Source organism: Hydra vulgaris, chromosome 11 (genome assembly GCF_038396675.1).
Source record: "Hydra vulgaris chromosome 11, alternate assembly HydraT2T_AEP".
In the NCBI taxonomy this organism is placed as follows: Eukaryota; Metazoa; Cnidaria; class Hydrozoa; order Anthoathecata; family Hydridae; genus Hydra; species Hydra vulgaris.
In genome coordinates this window covers 8,383,809-8,405,000 of record NC_088930.1, presented here as the reverse complement: position 1 = coordinate 8,405,000, position 21,192 = coordinate 8,383,809, and the positions used below count along the sequence as shown (strand labels likewise).

Here is a 21,192-nt window from a genome sequence, read left to right as displayed (position 1 = left end):
TTTCTCATTTCACATGACACGTGTAAACATATACTTCTTTTCACAAAACGATACAAAAAAAGATGAAAAGATAATTTATAAGATCGTGGGCCGTATTCTCATCTCTCCGTGAAAAAAAATTTAAATACTGTATTCTCATTTCTCCGATAAACCTAATGAAGTAACAATGATAAAAAATAACTAAACTTTAAAGATATAATTCTTTAGACGTAAGGGTGTTACTTTGGCATTGGTTTCATTTAAATAAAAGCAACTTGAAATTGGCATATAAAACCTCTGTTACCTGTTCACTGAAAACTCCAAGACTTTGTGCATAAACGCTGATAAAATGTGGCACACGGAAAAAGACTGTTACTGAAATTTACAGTTTCGAGAATGAGTCTTTAAACTGATCAATTTTTTCTTTGTAGCTGGGATTAAGGAAGTTTTTCGAAGCATGCTGATCCCATCTCGTTGAACTTTCGAAATTCCTTGAAAACCTAGAATTCACATTGAGTCTCAGCGAGACTCGGGAGTTTGTCTATGTTTTTCAGCAACTTGTTAGAGTCATTTCCAGCAAAATGACCACCATAATAACGCTGAATGGCAATGTGAAATGAGGCCGGCCACTAACTTACTCCAGGCCAAACTTGAGAAAGGCTCTTGAATAAATTGTTCACAACCCCAAGAAGCAAAATTGCAATTCCATTGGAAGAATTAGATCTAAAATCAATTGATCATCTGGCAAATAAAGATAAGAGAGAGGGGAGGGAGAGACGCACTGAGTTTTTGAAATCATTTGCTGTCTTTGAGTTTGCTTCGTTCCAGACAAATGCTTGATAGTCTTTTTTAAGAGATCCAATGCTTCTTAAGGCTCCAATGTTACTAAGTTTGCCTAATTCAGCTTGACACCAGAAGCAAGAATGCTTGCTGTACGCTTGAATGCCACATATGATATTGGCAAGTTCAAGTGATATTGGCAAGTATCAGTAAAAAAATATCGGAAACAAACAGTCTGGTGGCCTGGGAAATTAACAACCAAAAAAAAAAATTTCGACCTTTAAAATCGTTCACGCCGTAATAACCTAGTGATTGATGGCTTAACTGAGCTGCCCATGGAATCTTGGAATGACTGTGCAAAGAAAGTTAAAGATCTCTTTAAAAACAAACTGGAAATATCTGAAGAGGTAAAATTGAAAGAGCTCACCGCATTGAGAAAATAAATGAAGATAAATCTCCAAGAACTATAATTATTAAACTCTTAGATTTTCAAAACAAAATAAAAATAAAATCTTAACGCTATCAAAAAACACTTTAAGGAACCGAAATATTCATTAATGAAGACTACGCGAACGAAGCGATGGAAATGAGAAAAAAGCTATGGTAAGATGTTAAAAAATTTCGAAAAGAAGGTAAATTTGCTATTATTAAATATGATAAAATATTCGTCAGAGATTTTCGTAACTAATTTTAATTTTAACAAAGTACTTAATAGAGATTTGTTAAATAGTTCGTCAGAGATTTTCGTAACTAATTTTAATTTTAACAAAGTACTTAATAGAGATTTGTTAAATTGTTCTGTACATTTTTATTATGCTTGCACCTTTTAATTTATCGCACTTTACACGATGACTAACAAAAACAAAACAAAAGATTTTGAAACACTGCTTTTCAACTTCTTCGAAACTGTCACTAATATTTTACTAAATGATTTTTACGACTCTGATGCGCAAATTTTTCACAGAAATAATTTTGATTGGAATTATTTTGAAACAGAAACTGTTAAAATTAAATTTGAAACTTTAAAAAATAATTTTACTGCAATATACATAAATATAAAAAGAATAAATAAACATTTTGATAAACTAAAACACTTTCGAATAGATTGCAATTTGCAAGATTACTCATTTGGTATGATTTGCATATCCGAAACGTGGTGTTCTGATAAATCATTTCAAACGACTCAAAGTTTCAAATTCCAAATTTTAAACTAATATATTATTAAAAAAAAAAAAAAAAAAGGGGGAGGAGGGATCGCAACGTAAATCCGCAATAATCAAGGGTTTAAAGTAAGACAAGACCTCTCCATCTCTGACACTGATAGCGAAGTCTTTACTATTGAGATAACGGGTAATAAATCAACTAGTAAATCAAAAAAAAATTATTTTTTCAAATCCATGCTTTATGCAAGCAGAATTCTATTGGGCCTAGAAATTCTTTTTTTGTTATCTTTTGTAGAAGGAAAAATTACTGTTACGTTTTTAAATTTTTTTTTTATTAATTCAGTGTTCTTATGGGGAAATACAAATTAAATTTTTGTTAACTTAATTAACTTTTTTTGGTCAAATTTTTCCATTTCCTTGTATTGTCATCGAAAATGATTAAGTATGCAAAATTTGAGCAAAATTGGTTGAGAAAAAAGCTTTCAAAAATTGATTTCAAATTTTGTGGCACACAAACATATATATAGAGAAAGTAACCTTATATAAAGCATGGAAAAAGTAGCGCGTTTTAAATTTTTGTTTTTTAACTTAATAACTTAAGACTTAAAAAACAATAGGTTTTGAATCGCTGCGCTTTAATGTCTTCGAAACTGCAAATAATTTGCAAATCAATGATTTTTGTGACGTAATACGCAACTCATATCAAATAAATAAAATGTATGGGGAAATACAAATTAAATTTTTGTTAACTTAATTAACTTTTTTTGGTCAAATTTTTCCATTGCCTTGTATTGTCATCGAAAATGATTAAGTGTGCAAAATTTAAGCAAAATTGGCTGAGAAAAAAGCTTTCAAAAATTGATTTCAAATTTTGTGGCACACAAACATATATATATAGAAAGTAACCTTATATAAAGCATAGAAAAAATATTAAAATTTCCACTTGCTATAGACCTCCAGAAGGCGATATAATTAAATTTTCAAATTTTTTTAATGAACTCTTTCTCAAAATAAATGACAAGGGAAAAAATAGTTTCTTTATAGGGGATTTAATTATTAACAGTCTAAACTACAAAGAAAATGCGATTACTAAACACTTTTTTGATAATCTGATTCAATTGAGTATCCTCCCAATCATCAACAATCCTACACGGGTAGGATTCCTCCATCTCTGCTCTAGACAATATATTAACAAATACATTTCGAGAAATCTCTTTAAAAACAGGAATTAACACAATCGATATATCAGATCATTTTTCTATTTATTTTTCATTATCTCAAGATTTAAGAACCCATAACAATTCTAAAACCAAAACTTTTAAAAGAAAAATCAATCAGTTTTACATTAAAAAATTTAAAGGCTCGCTATCGGAAATACATTGGGATGGAGTGTATCAAAAATGTAACCTTGGACGCTCAAATTCTGCATACAATTTATTTATAAATATTTTTCTAGATCACTACAATAAACATTTCTCCGTTGAAGAGAAAGAAATAAAGCTAACATATTCAAACTCCCCATGGATAACTAACGGGATTAGAAAATCATCAAAAACAAACCAAAAACTCTATCTCAAGTTTTTAAAAAACAGAAACGAAACTAACTTAACTACATAAAAGGAATACACAAATCTATTTGAAAAAATTAGAAAGAATGCAAAAATATATTATTTAAAACAGGTACAAAAAAGAAAAAGTGATATTAAAAAAACCTAGAACATATTGGAAGAAATAATAGGTAAAAATCATACAAAATCAAATAATTCACCAGATAAAATTATCGTTAACGAAAATAAATTAGTCGACAAAATTTCTATCGCTGAAAACTTCAATAGTTTTTTGTAAACATAAGCCCTAACATGGCTTTCGAAAATTCAATGCCCTGAAATCTCCTTCAAAACCTATATCACAAACCAACATTTTTGTTTAAATATTTTCTCTCGACTAAACAATGAAGAACTAGAAATTGCAAAAAACTCGCTTAAGACGTATAAGGCCCCTGGGATAGACGACGTTTGCAGCTATAATGTAAATGTGTTTCCGGTGATAAAATAACCAATCTATGAAATATTTAAATTTTTAATTATTACAGGATCTGTACCAAATAAATTAAAAATAGCTAAGGTAATACCAATATTAAAAAACGGAGATTCAGTTACACTAAACAACTACAGACCTATCTCAGTTCTTCCTGTATTTTCAAAACTTTTGGAGAGAGTAATATAAAATAAACTGTATAAATATCTAACAAATAACAAAATCCTAAAAGAAAAACAGTTTCGCTTTCAAAAGCAACATTAAACCGAATGCGCAATTCTTGATCTTATAAATAATATAAATGACTCCTATAAAAACAAAAAATACGTCCTTGGAGTTATCTTAATTAGGAAAATGGAAAAATACGGGATAAAAGGTGTTGCACTAAACTCGTTCAAAAATTTTTACTAGACAGAAAACAATGCGTTATTGCTCATGAAAATTTTTTTTCAAAATTACTTAAAATAAAATACGGTAACCCCAAAGGTTCCATTCTTGCACCTCTTTTGTTTTTAATATACATAAACGATCTTCCTACAACCTCAAGTAAATTGGATGCAGACAACACTAATTTATTTTATGCATCTTCATCAATGACAGAACTTTATGAAACTACAAATACTGAACTTGAAAAAATATACAGCTGGTTAAAATCTTACAAACTATCGCTAAACACAGAAAAAACCAAATACATTCTTTTTCATTCTAACCAAATAAAAATACCTCCCGATTTACTTTCGCTAAATAAAGATACTAAAGAAATAGACCCAAGCAACTAAATTTCTAGGGATACTTATTGATGAGAACATCTCATGGAAATCACATATAGATATATTAAATACCAAAATATCAAAAAACATTGGTATTTTTTACAAAGCTAGTTCTATACTGTCTCGTGATAACTTAAAGTTCATACACTTCTCGTTCGTACAAAGCTATTACATATACGCTAATGTTGCTTGGGCGAGTACTCATGAATCCACACTAACCACACTATATCGAAAACGAAAACATGCTGCAAGAATAGTTTTTAATAAGGATAGACTCTCCAATGATGAACCACTTTTAAAAAATTTGAAAGCATTAATTGTTTATTAAATCAATATATTCCAAAATTTCTTATTAATGCTCAAATATAAAGTTGGACTTGTTCCAATTAACTTTTCAAAGAATTTCTTTCAAAATAGCAAAAATAGATACCATACAAGAGGAACGGGAAACTTCAACTTACCTTTTAAAAAAATTAATATCTCGCACTTTTCCGTTTTGTACCGTGGTCCTTCTGTATTTATTAAATTAATATTCAAAAATACTCAACTGGAAAAATCGAATAACTTAAATACTCTGAAAACTTTACTAAAAGATCTCATTTTAAACACTAACAACTTTATGAATTTTTATTAACCCCAAAACATTTAAAACTATGTATAAAACTAACTCTGTTCTGAAACCAATGTAAACTCTAATAGCTCTAAAAACTCTAAATAACTTAAAAACAACAATAATAACAACAACAACAACAACAACAACAACAACAAAACAATTAATAGGCTTATTTATCAAGACGTGAATTACTATATATTACCTATTTAGCAAATTGAGTACCTACTTATATTTATCTGTACTGAAATAAAGTTAAAAAACTTAAAACTTCTATTTGTCTGCATTCCTTGTTTTTTGCATTTTGCATTTTCGTTCTGCCGAAACTAATAAAAAAATTTTTTAATATAAACTTATTTTAAATTGAAGTATCTAAAAATATTAGTAATGCATAGCAATACTTTACAGTTTTATTTTATATATCGTTTTTTGATTATGTGATAATTATCAACTCTTTTTTGATTTGAGAGTGATCAATATAAAGTGAAATAAACACAAAATAGATCAATAAATAAAAGGTTAGATTAAAAAAACAACTTTTTACGTACTTAAAGTTTCATGCCATTTTCAGCACTCATATTTAAATCAAAAAAAAGAAGAAAAAAAAACAACCCTTTTTATGTTTACAAATAAATACTTGCAAGCAATACATAAATTTTCATATATGTATTTATATATATAATATATATATATATATATATATATATATATATATATATATATATATATATATATATATATATATATATATATATATATATATACATATCTGAAAATTTAGCAAATGTTTTAGAACGCATATCTACGCAAAGCTTAGATATGCGGTCTAAAATACTTTTTTTTTATCGTTTGTTGCGCTTTCGTGTGTAGACTTGCTCAAAGTGTTGAATTTTTAATATAAACAAAGAATATTTATTGGTTTTAGTACATACATCGACTAACTTATAGCCTGCTGCTACAAGGGAGTGCTGCTACATCGTCTATCGTATAGTCTGCTTCTACAAGGAATTGCTGCTACATTGACTGAGGATTTGGCATAGGGCAACAACCTTTTTTCTTTTATTGTTTCAATTAAAATTTTTAGTGTTTAAAAATTCTCCACTAACAAGAGCGCTACAAGCGAAAATATTAAATTATTTTAGAGCGCTAAAGTGTAGCTTTACCTAAAATTACGTTGTATGTTGTATTTTTTACCTAGGTTTACCCATAGTTCTTCATTGCCCTGTAGGACAATGATTTTTTGATTTAATTAACACAGTTTGTGTCACATGTCTTCAATAAAAAAAGTAAAAAATAAGTTCCGGCATTTCAGCTTGAAATATTATAATACTGGCCGGAACCGAAATGATCTAAAAGTCACAAATTCCGGCCGGAATTCCGGTACATTCTAGTTTATAATGATATTTAAAATATCGCAAAATGTTCAATGTTAAAAGTATTAGTCTAAAATGTCACTTAATCAAAAAGTTTCAAAGTAATCAAAAACATTATGCTACAGAATGAAAAAGCAAAATTAATCTCTTTAAAAGGTATATTACAGAAAAATATAGTTTTTTAAGATATATAAAAAAATAATAGTTTAAACTAAAATTAAATTTATTGACAGCTTTTAAATTTTGTAGAAAAATATTGTAAATTACAAAAGTTATGACAAAATTACACGCCTCCCCCTCATTTTGAGAGGGGTTGGAAAAATTAACCATGCAATTTTTACGACCCCTCCTAAAATGAAAACCCTCCGGAAAAATTGCATGGTCAAACTTTTGTAATTTACAATATTTTTCAACAAAATTTAAAATTTGTAAATAAATTTAAATTTAGTTTAAGATAGTAAAGTTGAAAATTTTACTACATTTGTGTTCTAACATTTGGTTAGGGGGGCGGCAAACGTTTTAGGTTTTTTCGTTCCCAGGCCTCAGCCATCCCAAATTTCTGCAAGGCCTCCTTATTTGGCATAGGTATGAACATACTTAAGGTTAGGCCCAATGTCTGAAAGTGCTCTATGTAAAAAATCAAAAAATCCTGCAAGCACCCATGCCATGTCATAATTTTATACAAATGGATGGCCAAAAATAGTTTTGAAGAAACTATTAACTTTTATTTAATATTTTTATCTTTATGTAATTTAAACTAACAATTTTTTTTTTTTTTTTTTTTTTTTTTTATTTCTCTGTTTTAATATAATATAATATATCTGTTTTAATATAATATATAAGATTTTACAACTTCGTAATATAAAATTTCAATAAATAAAATAAGTAAAACAGATAGGGGCTCAAAGAAGATAATTATTAACTTATTAAGTTCAAAAACTCAGACGGCGATGCGTTTTGACCCAATTTTAAGAGTTTTTACAAATTTTGAATTTTTTTTTTTTTTGATTATAGTTAAACTTAATAAAGGAAAAATTTTTAAGATTTGTTGGACCCTAATGACTGTTTTTTTAGGGACAACTCGGAACAACTAGCCGCACCACTGCTTATAGTATTTTTTATTAATTATATTGTTTCGTTGGAGCAGGTAGCTTGTATAGATAACCCATTACCCTCACCTAATTAGTAAACTGTGTAGTAGGCCATAAATACCTAAGAGGACACTTGTACTTCTACAAAAAGTTACAAACGTGTTTTGATTTTCAAAAAAGAGAATATTTAAAAAAACTTTCTTCAAAGTATTGATTTTTCACAATTTTTACTTTTAATATTGCTATATTTATTTCACACGTTAATGTTTTCATCTTCCAAATAATCTTCATTAGTAGCTTCTAAATCGTTCATTGTTTCATCTTCTAAATTAATAATTTCTGTTGGTTCCTATAATTCTAAGTCTGAGGATTCTAGTTCTGTCAGTTTTATTAATTCCTTATTGTCCACTTCTTAAATTAAAAAACTCTTTATTTTTTCTGGAAACTTGAGCACAACTTTCTTCGTCCGTCTAGATTCCAAAGAGATAGAACTATTAAGAGGATCGGATAATCTCGTTGCACGGTTAAACACGTCTTTAAAATTTGTTTGTCTTGAACATTTACGAGCATGGAGTTCACGATGTCGTCTGTTATATTTGTTTCGGCATTCAGATGCTTCCTCGGCTAAAACTCCCAAGGAAACTGGCGAGTTTATCATTATTTCTGCTCCATGTGCAAGAACTTTGTAAACTGTTGACGGCATTTTATACCATTATATATTTTATACAGATCTAAATATTGACGGTATTCTGTTTTACAGTATACCGTCAATATTTAGATCTGTCACTTTGGATTCAATGTTTGCTAACAACTTATTGCAATTAAGATATTTTTAAACATTTTAACAATTTCCTTATCAATCCCTAATATTTTGCTTAATTCTTTTGGGTCAGAAAACACTTTTTTGCAAACATTTCTGGTGGTAGATGTTCCTGTTCCATTGCGGAAAATCAACTCGGAGATCCTTCTTTTCGAACATTAATTGCTAGATAAATTTATTTTTGTTATTGTATACTTTCTTGAATTCTTTGGTTACTCTTTATTTTTTGAATTTGAGTTGGTATGAAATATGTAAAAGACACTATAGAAATCTTATCCAAGCATGTAACCGAAGCATGAAAAACCGAAGCATGTAAAAATACTGACTCAGTATATTTGTGACAAATATACTGACTCAGTATATTTGTGACAAATATACTGACTCAGTATATTTGTGACAAATATACTGACTCAGTATATTTGTGACAAATATACTGACTCAGTATATTTGTGACAAATATACTGACTCAGTATATTTGTGACAAATATACTGACTCAGTATATTTGTGACAAATATACTGACTCAGTATATTTGTGACAAATATACTGACTCAGTATATTTGTGACAAATATGCTGACTCAGTATATTTGTCGAGAAATTTCGTAACAACAAGTAAAATTAAAAACGAGTTTTTAAAACCCAATGCTTTTATATGTTATTAAAGCACAAATTTTGCAATCAATTTTTTCTGATATTACTGTTTTATTTTACTAACATTCGGCTGTATGCGTGTGTAAAAATACAAAAATGTTCAGGAATATTGAACCACAGACATTCCGTTTACAAAGTCGATGCCTTATCCAAATATGCTAAACGCGCATATAAGTATGAAAACAATCAATATACTTATTTTAAAATAGGTTAATCTTTTATCCATATAAAAAGTTAGCTTAATTAAATTTAACTAAATTAATTGACTTATTACAAAACTAATTATTGAATATTGTATTGTCACCAAGCAAGTGTATGTATGCAAAATTTGAAGAAAATTTATCATCAGGAAGTGACTCAAAAATTGATTGCAAGATTTGATGCTCATCGACAAACCAACAGACAGAGACGACGAGTTAGTATAAGCACTCGTAAAAATCTTCGGACTGCATCAAATATTTTAGTAATTTTTATGAAATTCTTGGAAATTTATGGAATTATGGAATTTTGCTTTATTCCAATAGGTTTAGTTCTACAATATGAGCTCAAAGATGAATTTATCCTTGTCTTCTTAGGGGTAAGACTTTTCTGCCCATGGCTGCATGGGTATAGCTAAATTGCTTATGCAGAACTTGTTGTAGACAAGAAATATTAGAGACAAATTTTTGAAAGAATATTTGTCTTTAAGTTGTCAGTTTAGCCTGGATTGACCTAACATAGCTTCTCAGTCCAAAAGAAGCAAACATTGTAGAAATTTCTACAATAAACATGGATAGTAATGCATTATTTACTAGTTGTTTCACAACGGCTGCCCAAATTTTTTGTTGCTTGGGGTGGGTGCGGCCATATTTTGTAGTAGAACTCTCTCGCATAGCAACTACAAATAATAAATCCGTGTCATTATTATTTTTATTCTACAACCCTCGAGTACATTAATATATTTTAAATATCTATTATTTATATTATTGGTTATATAATTATACCTAGACTAATAAAATAAAAATAAATTAGTATTAGTAAATATTAATTTATTTTTATTTTATTGTGCGAAAGTCTGAAATCTTAGATTGGTCAGGTGTAGCAGCCGCAGGTCTTGTCTAAATAAACTTTTGATTTAATGCATGTTTTCCTGAATGTGTTTTTAAATGGCGAATAAAGTTGCTTGTAATCGCAACTCGTTCGGTAATTAAACAGGACCAACGACATGGGTTTCAAAGTGGAGGGATACAGTTGTCAATTTCTAAAAAAAGTCCTCGATATTTAAAATTTAAAAAAAAAAAAAGAAAAAAAAATGTTTTTTCTTCTTTTTCTGGAACTCCGTATAACCAAAACTAACTACTTTAGACACTGCAGGCGTTTTCTGAATTTTTATAGCACTTATAGCTTTAAGTTAATTTTAGTTATAAAACATCAAAAACAGCATCGTACTAATTTTTATACATAAAAATAACTAATGCAAATAATTACCATCATGGTTTCAAATTCCACCGTGAAGAGGCAATAACAAACATGCAAATAGAACCTGCAGTTATTACTGGAGTTTTTAAAAGTTTCATATCAGGAGCCACCAAAATCTGCTCCGAAAAATACATTAACAACAAGATTCATTTTATAATAGATATGTTTGTTGAAAACGGTAATAAAGATCGAACCTAGAAACAAATGCCGCGAATTACCTTTCAATTAAAAACAATTCTAACAATAAAGTTGCAAAAAAACTAGAAAATAATGTTGCAATAAAAAAACTACCTTGGTTACCAACACTTGGACCGAAACTACGCAAAGCACTAAAAACATATAATGTCAAAGTTATTTTTACAACACCACCTAATTTAAAAACAGTTCTCTGTAACAACAAATCTAGATTAATGCCAAACAGCAACCCTGGGGTGTACAACCTTTCGTGTTCGTGTGGTGGAATTTGTATTGGGAAACAAAAAAGAGGATTTTCCAAAGAAGCATAGAACACCAAACTAATAGCATGAATGGTAATTGGCATGCTTCTGGAGCAACTGAGCAACCTTTTGTTGTACAAAGCACATGAACCTGAATCAGTTTTTATAATAGATCCTAAAGGTAAAAATACAATCGTTGATTGTATCTAACGTCACCCTTGCATGTCAATTCATAATTTTAATAAAAATTTTCTTACTAATTTATAAGAAAAACTTACAAAAGAAAATAAAAACGCTATACTTATGGGTGACTTCAACATTATTCTTCTTATAATTATGAAAACTCACCTGAAATATCATTTTTCGTTAATAATATGTGCTCAAATGCTTTTTTCCTTACATTTCATTGCCAACGAGAGTCAATGTAAATTCAAAAACTTTTATTGATAACATTTTCATTAATTTTTGCTCTAACAACATTACATCAGGTAATCTAATAATTTCTCTAATAAATCTCAGATCATTTAGCACAATTTGTACAAATCCCAAGTTTTCACTCCAAAGGTACAACAGAAAAGATATACAGAAGGTGCTATCAAAGGTTCAACAATGATGCTTTTCTAAATGATGTTAAGAGTATTTCTTGGTCCCAATAAATAAAAGAAGAAGACGACCCTAATTAATCTGTTAAATTATTCATGCAAAATTTTGAAAATATTCTTAATTTAAATGCGCCATTAATACCTCTTACAAAAAGACAAATTAAATCTAAAAGTAAGCCGTGGATAACTCAAGGTATTCTGAAGTCAATTAAAATAAAAGATAAACTGTTTACAAAATTTCTCAATCATTCGTCAACTATAATAAAAGAAAGAACATTTAATTTATTTAAAACATACAGAAATAAAATCAGTAATTTATTAAAAATAAGTAAAAAAACTTTTATTCAAATTTCTTTCAAAACAATTTACACAATATGAAAAATACATGGAAAGGAATTAGAGAAATGATTAACATTAACAACAGTTTCACGCAAAAGCAGTCTATTAAACTTATGATCAATAACAACTTAAAAATCGATAATAGAACTATTACTAATTTATTTAATGATTATTTTTTATATATATCAGTGAATATTTCTGAAAAAATTGAATCTTCAATTAATAAATTTAACGATTTTCTTAAATCCCAAACTTTAACTCATTTTTCCTTTCACCTGTAACAATAGAAGAATTTAAACAATTATTTCAGCAATGATTGATAGGAAAAGTATTGGTTCTAATAGTCTTCCGACTTCAATTCTTAAACGATCTTCAAAAATCATATCTAAAATGGTTAATAATTCATTTAAAAAAGAAACTTTTCCTGACGTTTTTAAGATTGCTAGCACTATTCCAATTCACAAAAATGGGTTAAAGCTTGAACCATCTAGTTACAGACCTATTTCTTTGTTATACAACATCGGAAAAATATTTGAAAAAGCAATGCACAAAAGACTGTACAACTTTTTTGATACCTTTAACTGCTTTCATAAATTGCAATACAGATTTAGACGTAACCTTTCTTCTACACATGCACTAATGGATTTTACAGAAACTTTAAGAAATGCCCTTGATAAAAATAAGATTGTTTGGGGTGTTTTCCTCGACCTGCAAAAAACATTCGACACAGTAAATCACGAAATTCTTCTTGCCTAATCAGAATACTATGGTGTACGTGAAATTCCACTTAAATGGTTTAAATCCTACTTAAATAACAGACTTCAAAATGTTACAGTTAAGGAAACATCTTCATTAACTAAAACTTTAATTTCGGGAGTCCCTCAAGGGTCAATATTGGAGCCTCTGCTTTTCCTTGTATACATCAACAAACTAAACACCTGCATTAATAATGTATTAACATACCATTTTGCTGATGACACTAACCTGTTAATTGTTGAAGATTCGCTTGAAAAAATGGAGTTAAAAACTAATGAGGCCATATTTTCTGTTATTAATTGGCTTACAGCAAATAAAATTTCACTAAACGCTACAAAAAATAGTTGTCTTTAAAACCAAAAACTACAAAAAACAAAGAGCAATGCACTTTTAACATTAATGGAAAAATATTAACTTTGTCAAAAACTGTGAAGTACCTTGGAGTTTGGCTGGATGAGAGTCTTTCTTTTAAGTACCGTCAAACTTACTTACAGACTAAGCTAAGTCGATCAGTTGGAGTGTTAGCCAAGATCAGATATTTCGTAAATTTTGAAACACTTATGAGTATTTATCATGCCATATTTGGATTGCACCTTAGGTGTGCGTGTCAGATTTGGAGTAAAAAAAAGTCCCGTAAAACCAGCTAGTTTCACTTCAAAACAAAGCCCTTAAAATTATTCACTTTCAAAATTTCCTATTCGACAATATTTCTCTGCTGTATAAATTATCAAAAATTCTTAGACTGAACAACAATATTACTTTTTAAAATTGTTTACTTGTATGGGATTATCTTCATGATAAACTTCCGATTTCCTTCATGAACTTTTTCCTTCAAGTATATAACAAACATTCTCTCTTTCCTAAGATCCTCTTTCTGCAACAATATCTTTGTAGAACATACTAGGACAATAAAGTTTGGCAGCGAATCAATTACACATCAGTGCACCAATACTTGGAACAATCTCCCTCATTCTTTTAAAACTGAAAACTCAATTTCTTGATATAATTTTCTCAATAAATTAAAAAAACACTATTTGGATAGCTACTAGAATAATAACATCAATAAAAGCAATATATCACTGTTAATAGTCTTATTAAAAATACTCTCTTGTATATTTTATTTATTTTATAATTTTTTTTTTAAAGAATCTTTACACTTGTGTGCAGCTTTTTTTTCGTCCTTGTACAATAATTGAATGTGTATGTGCGTATGCATGTGTGGGTTTATGTATGCGTATGTGTGTATATGTGTATGTATGTGTGTTGTATGTTAATATGTGTGTGTATGTGCGTGTATATGTATGTGTGTATGTATACGTGTATATGCGTATGTGTGTATATATATATATATATATATATATATATATATATATATATATATATATATATATATATATATATATATATATATGTTTGTATGTGTGTATGTGTGTAGATGTATGTGTGTTTATGTGTATATATATAAGCGTATGTGTAACATACATGTATGTATGTATGTGTTTATGTATGCATGTATTTACTTATGAATGTATTTATTTATGTATGTATGTGTGCGTGTATAAGTATAAATACAGAGTCGTACCAAGGGCAAGGCCGGCCGGGCCGCGGCCTGAGGCGCCAAAATTGGGAGGGCGCAAATTTTAATAAATCATAAAATAATAATCAGTTCATGAAACAAATTTTCATGGCGTCGCTGCTGTTGATAAGAAAATTAATTAAAATTCTGCTTCTTGACACAAACTCCTAAATATTATAGCTCACTTACTGAACAAAAGAGCGCTCTTTAACACTAACATATCTTTGATAACTTTTGAACATTATGATTCTATTATGAATCGAACCAAAAAATTTATTTGGTGCTGAATTTAAGAAGAAAAGAAAACAGTGCCAAGAAAACGACGAGAAACTACAAAACTGTTTCAAAAAGTGGTTGGTAACAAACTCAGTGGAAAAACAAATTATTTTAAGGATATTTGTATTGAAGTTAATGACAATTCAACAGATCCTATAATTGACTTAAATTTAGATCATCATTTGAAATTAATTGAATAGGAGATTTTCATCAGTCAAGAAGAATTTTGCGCAACTGATTCAGAACCAACAAGGGAAGATGGAAATGCCCAGCTTTGAGGTCCAGCTGAAATGGACTGGGATGAACTTCATTTAGAAATCTCAGAAAATCCAGTGGCCTCGGAAGAAAATTTTCTACACAGAGATCCAGCGATATGGCCTAAAATAACGGATAAATCTAGATGCTTTTTGATTGAGCATGGGCCAGGGCAAGACAGAAGAGAATTTTTTCCAAGCACGCTGTGCGATTTTGACAACAGAATGCGACACTTCAGCTCAAAATGGAATGAAAAAATTCAACCCAATGGTGAAAAATTTGTTTTCACTTGGTTGCAGTACAGCAACAAAAAAGATTCTTTATTTTGTTTTTGCTGTTTGTTATTTTCAACAACAAAAACCAACACTTTCTCAGAAATTTCTAAAGGGTTTTGTGACTGGAAAAAATTAAACTCAAGAATTCCTGATCTGCAGAGAGTTATCAGTGGAGAGATGAAAAAGTGGAGAGACATCTTGAAGGTGATTCTTGATGCAATTTTGTTCTGTGCCAAGAACAATCTTGCCCTTCAGGGAACAACAGAAGACATTGGTCAACAAAGCAGTAGCATTTTTCTGAGCCTAATTGAGTTGATTATCTTTTAGTGGCTGAACACATTGCGTCCGTTAAAGCAAAAAAAACCACAACATCCTACTTTTCTCCTCGAATTCAAAATGAGCTTATTGAGTTACTTGGGCAGAAAGTCAGGAACGTAATTTTGTCAAACATCAAAGAAGCTAAATACTACTCTGTTCTGTTTGACTGCACTCTAGACGCCTCCCAAAAAGAGCAGATGACTCAGATCATCAGGTATGTCCACATCAGTGATGAAACCTGCACAATTAAGGAAAGCTTTATGAACTTCATTGAATCTTACCAAAAAAGCGGAAAAGGTCTTGCTACAGAGATAAATGAAAAATTGGAGAAGGGTGGTCTGAACATTTCCGATTTCCATGACAATGGAGTCAATACATCTGGAAAATACAATGGCGTCAAAGCTCACATCCATTCTTTTAATGATTCAGCAAGATTTGTTTCATGCGTAGCTCACACTATAAATCTTGTTGGTTTTCATGCTGCTGAGGTTTCCCCACTCATGATTACGTTTTTTGGAAAGGTTCAAGCCATCTTTAACTTTTTTTCAAGCTCCACGTCAAGATGGGAAAAACTAATAAAAACGTTGACCATCTCATTAAATGGAAACAGTGACACAAGATAGTCTGCAAAAAAAGAAGCAATCACAACATTGCACAGACAAATCAAAAACGTTCTTCAAGTTTTGGAATCCATTATTCACAATCCCTTGACAAATGCTGTCACAGCTAACAGTGCAAAAGAACTTCTCATTGAAATTGATTCTAGTTTTTTGTATTTGTGGGATTTCTGGTGTCAAATTCTTTCTCCGGGAAAATTGGCCGGGAAAACAAACAGCTTCAGTCAAAAACCATATCAATTGACATTGCTGCAAAAAAAAAAGAAAGGATTGAAGGCTTCCATTCAGAATATTCGAGAAGTTGGGGTGAACAACATTATCAAAGATGCCACAGAAAAAGCTAACCAGAACGGAGTTGATGGTGGCTTTCCAATCAAGATGAAGCGCAAAGTGAAGCGGATAGTACTTTATGAAGCTGAAGATGACTCTCACCTTCTCACTCAGAAACAGAATTCGGATCTCAGTGCAACCTTGTGTTTGACAGTATTATTAAACAAATTGAGTGGCGGTTTGAGGTTATGTCTGCTGTATCTTCTGATTTTGACTTCCTCGGTGGGCATTCACTCTCTAAAAGTTCAGTGGATGAACTCAAGAAAAAAGCTAATAATTTATCTCAAATTAAGAAGGCAGATTTAGATTATTCCGATTTCCAGTCAGAAATGGCAAGCTTTAAATATCAAGCTGCTGCAATGATGGACAACTTTGTAAAATCTAGCCCGATCGACATTTTGCAGGTCATTCATAAATACTCTTTGACCGATGCTTATCCCAACACCGCAATTGCTATTCGCATCTTCCTCGTTATACCAGTCAAAGTTGCTACGTGTGAGAGAAGTTTCAGTAAACTTAAGCTCATAAAAAACTATATGAGGTCAGCAATGGGCCAAAAATGTTTGCCTAGTTTGGCTATAATTTCAATTGAAAATGAAGTGGCAAACAACATTGATATTGATGATGCCATTAGTGAATTTGCCTCAAGAAAAGCCAGAAAAGTGACATTGAACTAAAGTTTGTGCAACCTTAATGACAAGTTTTACTTATAACTTGATGTGATAAATTTTGTGATCAATAAATCATTTTTTCGTTTAATTTTCTTCTTCTTTCTTTTTTTTTTTTTTTTTGAGGGGGGGGGGGGGGGTGGGGGGGCAGGCGCAAGTTTCTTTTCTTGCCCGAAGCAAAAAATTGGCTCGGTACGGCCCTGTATACATATACTTAAGTATACCATTGTTTTAATTATCATTGTTATTATTGTTATTACCTTTATTTTTATTAATACCATTTTTATTATCATAGTTCTTATTAATGTTATTATTATATTAACGTTATGATTTAACGAGTTGTTATTATTTTATTCTAATGTTATTATTCATTATTATTAGGTGTTTATGCATCATTAGTAATTATACTTTTTGTAAACATCCTTGAATTGTAAAATCATGCAATTCAGAATCTATTGATTGATCGAAGCATTGCAAATGATGCCATAAGATATTCGACTGGCTGCACCCAAAAACTTAATCTATAAATAACTATCATGAAAGGAAAATAAGGGAGCTGCTTGAAATTAACTACGCGCAAACATCTCAGGAGTTTAAACAATCCCGGTACAGCTTAACAGGGATAACAGGATAAAAGTTGCTTCAAATAGTTGGAGACCACAATTTAAGAAAATCATTAAAAAAATGAAACAATTTTTATTGACGTCGTCTTTGTAATGACTTCTTTATGATTTTTGATTTTGTAACGGTTTTTTAAATTTGTATTTTAAGTCTGATGATGGTCTAAATAGTCTGGTCGCTTCATGTAAAAAAAAAATGAAAACTAAACATTTTGAGTGGACATTCTAGTTTTTGTATAGACTTGTGCCATATAACTTAAAAAGTTTAAAAATCTTTACGTGCCACTTGAAAACTGCTTATAACTTTAGTTAGAGACAAAAATAGATGCCATTTATTGAATAAATTTCAAGTATATAATATCCGTCATGTTGTTTATAAATCGAATACCGCAAAGCATTAATTTAGTTTTCACAAATTATTAAAAGAGGGTTAACAATTTGTAAAATTAAGTGTTTTAAATATGATTACTTAAATCTATGTAATTAAAGTTTCATAAACCTTATTTAAAAACAAATTTGTTTATTATTGCCTTTTAACATTGTATTAAAATTATAAAATACTTTAAATTTAATAAATCTAAAAAAGAAAATTTGTTCCCGTTCTTTGTTTACGAAAAGAAATGTATATTTTTCAAAAACTGTTTACTAAAAAAATGTGTTTTATTTATACTTATTTATTAATATTAAATTATATAATGACGAATAGCAAAAAATCGCAGCATTTTTATCTAGTTCCTAAAAAAGAAAATAATAATGCTTGCATTCATCGAGGAGAAGTTGGTCATAAAAATAACAAACTGCGTGGACCTACTGAAAATGCGCTTTATTTCTTCATTTAATTAATAATTAGCATGGATTTGATAATAATATTTTTTTTTACTTTAGTCAAATTCGAAATGACTTTAAAATCATAAACATTCTACCTTATACGTGCCCAACAACTCGCTTGTTTCATTAAAGATGTTACGATACGTATGTGAATATAAAAATATTAAACAATCTACAACATCGGAAAAATAGAGTAGAAAAAGTCAACGAGAGTGTAGTCGCGAATAATGCATTCTTATGCATTATCTGAGCGCAGAATCTCAGCTCGAAAAGAGATATCTCATTTAAATTAAAAAACCCTTGGGTGGGAAATGCAAAGCTAAGAAAATTACCCTCAGTTTTTACGTTTTTTTTATTGTTTTATGTACTACTTCAAAGTTAAAATAATTCCCTTGTTTCATGAAAAATTATTGCGGATGAAGAATGTTGCATTTGCTATCGCAAAAAGACTAGTAAAGATAGGAACGGATGTGAAATACGTATAAAATGCGTAACGGAAAATGCAGCAAACATGTTAAACGAAAACGCTGTAAGTAGAACTGGCATCTCTCGACTCATAGCTAGTATATCGGGCACAGAGTACTCCAAAATATTTTGTTCGGATTTCAAGAAGTTTTAGTTTTAAAAATAGCTTCAAATTAAATCTTTATAATTTATTATCTGTTTAAAAACAGGGATGGAAACTTTTCCGAACGAAGAACGAGTGGTACGTTTATCAAAGTTCCATCTGACCAATCCATTGAACAAACTATTAATCCGGATCAGAAATGCTCAGGGGGAATAAAAGGTTACAGTACGTCTGAAGGAACCATTCAACGTTGGGTACTTACAAGTCATGCTGTTTCAAAATGTATTTCAATTTTAAAAAATAACATGTGAATCACAACCAAAAAACAAACACCAAAAGATCTAAAACCATCAAGAAAATATTTGAACAACGGATGTGTAGAGAGAGCTTTGATACTAATAACAAATTGGGATCCTTTTGAGCAAAGAGATTCTTTGGTAAATATTTGTTCTGGAATAGAAGCACCTTATGAGTTAAAAGAAAATTTATTGAATGCACAACCCATTGGGGAAGCAGTGTTTATCATCAGCGTGACGTCATCAGTACCAAATAAGGGCCCAAATTTGACCCTTTAAGCACTTTTAGAAAGTCACGTAAAGTTTTTCTCATTCAAGACATCAACCTTAAACTATTTAATTAGTTTTTGTAATATCCACTTCATTTCCAAGAAAAAATTACACGTAACGTCCAGACTAATACAAATTAGACCAAAATATCACAAAAAAGAAAAAGAAAAATTATTTAGTACAATGTGTTTTTGATGTTTTATAACTAATTATAACTTTACGTACAACAAGCAGAGTCGGCTCGTGAAACATATTTTATGTGTGCAAGAATAGATTAGGCGCCTTTTAGATTTAAATTCAGAGCAAGCTTGCTCGCGAAAAAAGTTTTTTTTTTTTTAAATCATAAAACAATATATACTACAAATTAAATAACTTTCTTAACAATATTATTGATTTTAAACATATTTTTAGTTAGAAAAAAGAACACGTCTAACTTTAGATTTTGCAAAATTTAATCTTAGAGTATCGATATATACAGATTCAGCAATGATGTTTTCAATGGAAATTATTGATAAACCATTTAAACGTTCCTGGCCCATTATTGATTGTAAATAGTTTTTTATTAATTTTAATTTGGAAAAACTACGTTCCCTTGTACTCACTGTTACTTGAAGTGTTAATAATATTCGTAGACAAATACAAACATTAGTAATCAGTTCTTCAAGCTGACTATCATAGATTCATTTAAGCACAGATTCCGGTGATTTTTTCCCATCTTATTTCCTTGATAACAAATTAAGTTCCAGAAACAAATCCTCTGAGTACACATCTTTTGATTCACTATGAGTCAATACTTTTTCTAGTAATCTGCACTTATTAATTATGTCTTCTTCTCCTATTTTATCAATATCTTTGATATCATACAAAAACTCGAACGGTTCTATTGTACTTGAAAAGCTTTCAAATTGTTCATTTATCGATTCTTTAGCTATTTTAAAGACAACATCAAAAAACTGCTTTTTGAATTTTTGGTTTGGTTGTATATCACCATCTTCTTCAAAAGGTTCATCATCAAAAAATCTTTTTCTTTTTCTTGCTCTTTCACGTGAAATAGAACTGAATTCGTCAGTCAAATTTGCATCATTAGCTAGAATTTTGGCTTTTGAAATATATATTTTGTAAGAATCTTCAGTGTGTTTAGTAACAAAAAAATTGATAGTTTTCTTTAATGCATTTGCAGCAGTCTTCACGTATGCAGTTTGAGATTGTAAAAGTTTGCTAGTACAATTAATTTCAGTTAATACATATTGTTAAACCACAACACCATATATAAATTCAAAGTTATCTAGTTTTGATGCAAGTGATTCAGCAGTTAATCTAGTAATAGAATCTTTTTCAATGTTTACAACTTCTTTCAATGCACAATAAATTTCTTTTGATCCAAATTTTAGAGCACGAACAGCCTTTACATGACTTTCCCATCTGGTAG

The 21,192-nt window shown here is 29.7% G+C and overlaps 1 protein-coding gene across 1 annotated transcript; it reads left to right on the top strand.

Moving 5' to 3' along the window:
• The first annotated feature begins 15,008 nt into the window (after positions 1-15,008).
• On the top strand, positions 15,009-16,189 carry LOC136086827 (uncharacterized). The gene is made up of 2 exons (XM_065809319.1): positions 15,009-15,534; positions 15,576-16,189. The coding sequence occupies exons 1-2, from the start codon at positions 15,009-15,011 to the stop codon at positions 16,187-16,189; spliced, it is 1,140 nt and encodes a 379-aa protein (XP_065665391.1).
• Positions 16,190-21,192: the final 5,003 nt, after the last annotated feature.

Excerpts from the sequence above, each read along its gene's own strand:
- LOC136086827 (XM_065809319.1), top strand. The coding sequence starts at position 15,009 with ATGGACTGGGATGAACTTCATTTAGAAATCTCAGAAAATCCAGTGGCC. Across the intron at positions 15,535-15,575 it reads AGACATTGGTCAACAAAGCA|TGGCTGAACACATTGCGTCC; the intron begins GTAGCATTTTTC and ends ATTATCTTTTAG.